The 8,291-nt window shown below is 32.1% G+C and overlaps 1 protein-coding gene across 1 annotated transcript in view; it reads left to right on the top strand.

The window, feature by feature from the left end:
• The window catches only part of LOC116846262 (rho GTPase-activating protein 100F), a 59,907-nt gene that overhangs the window by 17,081 nt on the left and 34,535 nt on the right, over positions 1-8,291 (top strand). The window contains exons 6-8 of the mRNA XM_032819871.1: positions 835-1,093; positions 4,786-4,797; positions 7,978-8,230. Coding sequence (XP_032675762.1) covers positions 835-1,093; positions 4,786-4,797; positions 7,978-8,230 — 524 coding nt within the window. The remainder of the gene's footprint in view (positions 1-834; positions 1,094-4,785; positions 4,798-7,977; positions 8,231-8,291) is intronic.

Here is an 8,291-nt window from a genome sequence, read left to right as displayed (position 1 = left end):
TTTTAAATAGAAGTATATATTTTTTTATTACGGAATTTTATTCTACGTAAAGAAATAATTTTTGTTTAAAAAAAATTTTTATACGACTTCTATTTTTTAAGATATTTACAGAAATATCTCTCTACAAAATTATTATATGATTTCAATAATTTTTTACTCGAATTCTATCAACTTTACCGAAAAATAGCAAGAGATAAAAATTATCTATTTTTTTCTCATAGAGCTCTGAGAATTTTAAAAAAATTTTTTAAAAACTTCTTAGTACTTCAAGAAAATGCAAGAAAATGCAGTACTAAAAAGTTAATTACTCTTCATGGAATATCGATTTCACGGATCAATCCTGATAGTCCTAACAAACTATTATATATATATATATATATATATATATATATATATATATATATATATTCTTTTTTAAAGTATTCTTAAACTATATATATATACATACATACATACACACACACACACACACACACACACACATATATATATATATATATATATATATATAGAATTCATATATAATTATTTTTTCTCGAGTTGTGTTAACATCGTTCGTTTAATCTTTTCACTTTTGCTCGTGTCTCATTCAGAAGTTTGTCAGGACTATTAGAATCGATCGTTATTCATGAAATTAATATTCCATGAAGAGTAATTATCTTTCGCGCACTCGCGCCGGTGATTTTGATGTTTTTAACGTCGACGATTTTAAATTAGAATAATCTTATAAGGAAGCACTCTATATGAGCAGCGAGCTGCAAGCACCATTCTTCCTGTATGAAATCTGATTTTCTCATCTTATTTTCTCTTTTATTTCTGTCTCTTGGAACACAGAGATAGCAGTCGTCGACGAGGCGACGGGCGCGAGATGCTGCCGTCGCGATCGCGACTCGGTCTCACCGGTTTGGGGTCAAGCCAGGATCTCGGATCGAGCAACGGTGATCTGTATTACAATTCGCGGCCGGAGGGTCACTGGTCCTATCAGCCGCCGCCGCCGCCGGTTATCACGCACCAGCCGAAACCTTCGGCGACGCAGCACTTTCAACCGTACGAACGCGGTTACCCGAAGACGCTGGAGAGCTTAGCCGAGAAAGTAAGTCCATCGTGATGTTCCGCCGATAAAGAAATCCCGACGTGAGTCGAGGTTCATCCGAGCATCGGGGAATAAACCGAAGGAGCGAGAATCGCTAGATTAGATTGATTAAATGTCGAAATAGGAGTCAGAATGAGTTTTTGAATTTTAATATCCAACTGTCCCATTGACTCCTCATGATTTGATAATTTACATTATAATATAATATGTATAACGTGTTTTAGATTAAAACAGATTAAAACTGCTTGCGTGAATAAAATGTCGGAGCTTGCAAGAGAAACTTTTCTTTATCGAGTAATAATGTTGTTTGTTATGATATGGGTAAACGATGGCATGAATTAAATTTATATTCTAGTCGTTGACGCCGTGATAATATTACTTGTCGCGATTCAAATCGATGTAATACCTCCCAAGTGCTCGATGCCTCGCGGATCTCGACCTCACGTCGACAGTAGTTCACACATAGATGTTCTAGACGATGTGGATCGAGCACCCTTTCACACCTGTCTGCACCAATTCGATACTTGTTTGTCCTTCACTGTCTCCAATGAACGTTACTTTACGACTGAAAGAAAGTGGTGAACTCGTGGCAATGTCTCGGGACACTCCCGACAGAAGTCAGGATGATGTATGCGCCTACTGTCGCGATCTCCGAGTCATTCGGATTATTCGATGTGATAAAAATCGAAGAACGATCCGCGATGTTATATATCTTATGCGGGAAATTTATGTGGAAAATGAAAAAGAAAAAATATAAAACACGCGTTGATGAGATCGAAATATCGTTCGTGTACTAACGATATGAGGCCTACACGTCGAAGTTCCACACGCAGAGAAGTTTTTAAGAAAATATAAGCATTCATTAACCAAAGATGTGCCATAATAATCATGCTCGATTAGAATATACATATAATGTAAAAAAAATATACATATAATGTAAAAAAATATACATATAATGTAAAAAAATTTTAAGGCATGGAAAATTTAGAGAGTAAAAAACATAAAACGTTGTGCTTGTTTATGTACGCAGAAGTATTTTTTTCCAAGAATTTTTTCATAGAACTTTCTCAATGGCTTTGAAAAAAGTATGAAAAAGAATTCCCATATTGAATATACATATATCCTATATATCATGCATTACTTAAGTGCTACAAGAAAAAAAATTGAATTAACCTGATAATAAACGAATTAAACGTATTTTGCTTGTAGGAAACAGAATTTCTGATTTTTAAAGTCGAATTTGGTTTAATTTGAAGTAGTCTTATATAGATTTGTTTCTATGCAACAGATGATAAATATTTTTATATATAATAATAAGCAATGCAACGCAATTATAACTATTATTATCCAGAAACGCAACAAATATTCTATTTTTCTGTAATTTTTATAAACGCGCAAATAATAGCATATACATGACACAGTAGTTGCTACTCGAGAAAAAAATTTTTTTTATACTGTTACTAGTAACGAACACTTCAAACTGTTGCGCAGTGGTATATTTTTTAATTTTTTTGACAAAAATACTAAATAGAAAATATTTTTACCAAAGATCATTCATGATTTTAAAATAAGTAGGAAGGATGTGGTCATCTATTGGTGCTTGCATTATTCTTTTATGTTAAGCGCAATTCAACATAGACTTCTTTAAAGTTGTACTATGTATTTGATCATTTAATTATATATTTGGTACAAAATACTGCAGGTATCCAGAACATTTCTATATAACTATAATTTATAACTTTAAAAATTCTTTATATTTAAAAATTAAATAACGTATATGTGTAAAATAACGCATATGTGCAAATTACGAAAGTGATATTTGTGTAACTTGAAAGTAACCTATTTTGTTGCACGCGATCATATTGAAGACTGAAATTAAAAGATTTATACATGCTTTTTCCAATTCTGAAAAAAATATTTTGCTTCTTATTGCTATTCGAATTAGTAACTTGAGTTTTATGATGAAATACGATGATTTGTTTTTTGTTCTCGCTTTTATTTCTATTTTTTGTTTTTCATTAAATATAATTAGTTTTTACATATAATATATTTTTTGTTCTGAGATATTTTATTCTTATTTTTTGCATTATACACAAATGTCGGATACAGACTAAAAGAAGAAATTTAAAGAAACTTTACAATTAAAAGTCATTTATTATATTTATATGTGACTTGCTACCCATTATATTATATTTCCTGTAATATATTTTCGATTTTATATGATAATTAATATGATTTACCAGCTTCTAGAGGTTTTGGCCGCGAAATCAATGAAATATACTATTGTGTGCTGCGTCGAAAATACATATATCAGTATGGAATATTTTCTACTTTTCTGATATTTTTTTATACATATGTTAAACATTTTTATATACTAGAAGTTATAAAATATATCTGATTATTTATTTATTGCAGCTATATATAACTTTCATTAAAATACTTTATCTGAATTTATCAGTTCTATCGGAAATTTTAATTTTTTACATTTTAGCTTATATAAAAACGTTATCAATTTCTTTCATTTTCGCATATGTCGCATAATTTATTTATGTATTTTTATGTATATATTATATAATACATATATATAATATTTTTTTATTATGTAATATATAATATGTAGGATATCTCACACTCTTCTCCGGGCATTTTGTGGGGACGTAGAACAGATTAAGGTGAACATAAAAGTCCTAACCGTTTCGCGATATTCGCAATAATTATCGAGATATTAATTGTAGAAAATTTGTAAATGCAGAATATGGTAAATATGTTATAGTAGCGATTGCCGTCGTGTACTTATATTTTAGGTCAAATTAAACAAAAAAGTCCTCTACCATTTTCCAAATAATCACATAGATTTTTAATTATTAATTAAAGAAAATTATTGTACGATTTTGCGTGATAATGCACTTATCTTCTTTAATTAATGATTAAAAATCTATGTGATTATTTGTAAAATAGTAGAGGACTTTTTTGTTCAATTTGATTTAAAGTATAAGTACACGACGGCAGTCGTCACTATTATAACTCATTTACCATATCCTGCATGATCATTCACAAATTTTCTATAATTAATATCTCGATAATTATTGCGAATATCGCAAAACGGTATAGGACTTTTATGTTCACCGCAACCTGTTCTACGTTCTCATAAAATGCTCGGAAGAGAGTGCGGGACATCCTATATATTATAATATAAGAATATCTTATAATATAAGAATATCTTATATTATAAGATATATTATATTATAATATAAGAATATCTTATAATATAAGAATATATATTACATATAAGAATGCTATAATATACTAAACAATTAAATATTTATCTGAATACATATGCATTTCCATATAATTTGATCACTTTCAAAGACATGATTCAGTTACACAGATTTTCCTATCGTAATTCTATCAAATATTTTAAGCGAAGTATATCCTAGTCGTGCAATGTGTACAAATTTTGCAAATTAAGCATATTTGCAATTATATTATCAATATGCTATATTAACAAACATTTTCTGCGTGCATCGGTAAGAAATCTGAAAACACAAGAAAAAATGTCAGGGAATAAAGTGTCTGACAGTATTTCCGAACGACGCGGAGCGTCGACGGTTCGCCGATCCGCTTGCGTACTGACCACGTGCTCCACATGACTAATCGGTTCTATGAATGAATGCTACGTTGAAATTAACCAGGATTTCACAAAGGTAAAGACAAACTCAAACTCTATCTTGATATCTAGACTTGTGTATGACTGCGATTTGCTGTGTATAATGCCTCTAATATGGACGAGTATAAGTATTCTCCCCTCGCTCTCCTTCCGACGTCACCTATTTGGAGACAAATGCGCGAGTGCATCCGCCCACGCGATGCATCTTGAAAGTCCCACTTTCGGAAGAATTGACGGCATAAATTCTTCAAGTCATCCCTACCGGCGGGTCGTGATGTTAGCGTCGAATCGCGAAACGACCGGCATTGGATTTATTTGTTTGGGGGGAGGGGAAGAGAAAGAATAATTAAATGTACATGAACGAGAAAGATTTCCAAAGTTAGCGATATTCTCTCCCTCGCCGTTCCATCGTCGCGTCTTCTTTAATAATTGAAGAAGCGTCGTCGCCGGATACAATAATAACAATTTGCAGATTTAATTATTCATTAACCGGACTGTACTTTTTGTTAACATGGAAATTACACGGTTCCAGAGAAAAGTCGGCGGAGTTTAAACTTCGGTGCTAGAGTGATGTGGGTTAATGAAAAGAGGGGAAAAGAAAATTCGCGGGTAGCGAATAAATTATTCTGCAATAGGGATGCATTTGAAAATTAATAAACGAAACGATCGCGGGGCGTTTGATGGCGAACCAGCGAAATTTTCACGCTGCACCTGTGCGTTCGTTTAACGAGTTCTGCCTGGCAAGAAGCGCCTAGAATAGCGGATATTTATGTACATTCTTAAAACGTAAGAAAGTCGCGTACACGCGCCGCTATTCCGTGACGTGAACCCTGACCTTTCTCTCTTTTCCTGCTGTGAGCTTGCTGTTCTTTGTTCTTTCGATTGCGTTTTCTGTCTGTGCTCTCGATAAGACTCTAATCGCCGTCACGATGTATTAGCGTTACCGTGGTCGATCGATCATCGATTGTTCTGCTGCTCCGCGTGGCAGTGGCGCACAGTGATTTGAAAAGTGAAAAACGCGAGAAAAATGAGGTTTCCGACATTGTTATAAATCTTGGAAATGTTTATCTTATAATATTCTACTAATAAGCTGTCAATTCAACTATATGCTCTTTTCTAGAAAGTATATTAAAAGTTTTTGTTATATATTAAATATTCAAGTTCAAAATTCAGAAACTTTTTTAATTATTGAAAGAAAATAACGCGGTTTATCTATATTTATAAGCATACCTTAATATACAAACTTAAGTATTAATTCAAATATATCTGTGATTGTTAAATATATTTAAACTTTATATCTAATGAAACTACATACAATTTGAAGAATTTTTAACTAAATTTTTTATGTAATAAGCGAATTCTTGCGAATGAATATATAATTATTATGAATATATTAAATAAAATGCAAGGGAAATAATTAACCAAAATTTAATTGTTACGTGCAACTTTCCATATTATAACAATGTTTCACATCGTTTACTTTTCAGATTTATTATTAGTTCGAGGTTCTGAGTGCAACAGACATGCAAGAATTTACAAGAATATTAATGTTTCGACTAGTGACTGTTAATGGCGTGGATAGTGGATGTTTTAACATCAAATTATTCTTAAGTATATTTATATCAAGTAATTTCTAGTGCTCTACTGATTAAATCAGTTTTCTCCACAATTTCAAAATCCCTATTTATGTAACAATGACTGATAAAATATTAACACTTTAATATTTACTAGAAAATGTTTTTATCACGTATTTTCTATTTCTAACCACTGTGTGACGGCAGCGTCGTGTTCCACAAGTCTGCCGCGGATTTGAAAGATTTATTAGAGATTATTCTTTTGCGATTAACATATGTAAAAGAAAACATATACATATTTAATTCGGCACAGAGTCATATTAAATATATTCATATCTTATAAAAGTTTTACGCGCCCTATATCTTAATTCTTCATTGGAGTTTATAATAACGTCGCCGTACGAGAAAAACAAAGCAATCGATGTCGTCGATCGATCGTAGGCAGATCGTATCTCAACGAGACGTTACTGTTGCAATTGCCGTTGACGTGATCCTTCGTACAAAATGTCCAAGATCCGTATTAATAATTTTCATTCGAAATTTGTCTCAAGTGAAATATTCAGATTTTTATTTAGAGTTGAATCCAAGTTTGTCAGATGAATTACATACAAAGATTGGAGTATTAATATGCACAACTGTACACCGATCTTCTTTAATTAATAACTAAACATGTACGTGATCATTTGGAAAATGATAGAGGACTCTTTTGTCCAGTTTGACGTAATATACAAGTATACAGCGACAGATGTCGCCATTACAGCTCATTTATCGTATGACTCGTGATCATTCACGAATCTTCTTGGATTAATACAAATTTTACGTAGTTGTTCGCAAATGGTAGAGGAATTTTTTGTCCAGTTTGATCTAATTTACCTGTATACTGTGGCTTCTTCGTGAGATATCGGACACTTTGTATGCGGCATTTGTTTTTGTAATTGCGATTCAACTGAAAAAACTTTCATCTAACTCATCTAATATCTTTATTTCTTACATATAAATCTTAAGATGAGATTATATAACGTTATAAATAAAGACAAGTTAATATATATATATATATATATATATATATATATATATATATATATTTATATTATTCAGAAATAATTTATTTAATGAAAAACACAAAATATTAGATTGAGATATTTTAGATCGAGATATGATTTTAGATTGAGATATGATATTTTTAAATGTCGGAAAAAGATGTCATTGTCATCAAAATAATCATATTGTTTTTTTTTATGTGAAATTATTATAATATCCAAATATAGATGTAAATTATCCAAATATAAATTTAAATTATAACATTATTGAAATTCATTATTTAAAATTTTTCTAAAAAATACATATTGTTGCTTATACATGAAACAATAGTTGTTAACTTGAATATATTAGTTTTAAGTGCATACTAATTTTTTTCTGTATAGAAATAAGTTTTAAGTAATATCTATTAATACGGACTCATGTTCTCGTCATCAAAGAACTGAATGAACAAAAATGCACTGTTCATAAAATTAAAAAAAAGAAATGAGGGACGAAAAAGGATCCGTACTCGACGGCAATCGGCAACGCGAGGGAAAGCCTCGCTTTATCCATGCGAGGAGTGTCCACAGGTTTCACTTAGAATATTTTACTCACGGCTATAGGTACACCCCTTCTACACGGGGCCCGTGATGCCCTCGAACGGCGGTCGGCGTATGTCGACCGGTGGCGGAATGCAATCAGTCGGCGGCAGGTTGTCAGGCCAAACCCAGTCGACCCATTACGGCTACGGCCAGCATACCGGAAGCGGAAGGATCATGCCGAGAAGTGGTTCCGACCAGCATCTACCCCGAGTCGATTACACGAGTATCACGACGCCGGCGCGACATACCCTTCTTAGATCCAGCTTGAAATCAGGTCTGTAATGAGTTTACCTACCTAGAAGAAGAGAGAGAGAGAGAGAGAGAGAGAGAGAGAG

This window comes from Odontomachus brunneus, unplaced genomic scaffold (genome assembly GCF_010583005.1).
Source record: "Odontomachus brunneus isolate Ranch 3 - 2012 unplaced genomic scaffold, Obru_v1 Obru_scaffold_062, whole genome shotgun sequence".
Classification (NCBI taxonomy): domain Eukaryota; kingdom Metazoa; phylum Arthropoda; class Insecta; order Hymenoptera; family Formicidae; genus Odontomachus; species Odontomachus brunneus.
This window is presented reverse-complemented; position numbering and strand designations above follow the sequence as displayed.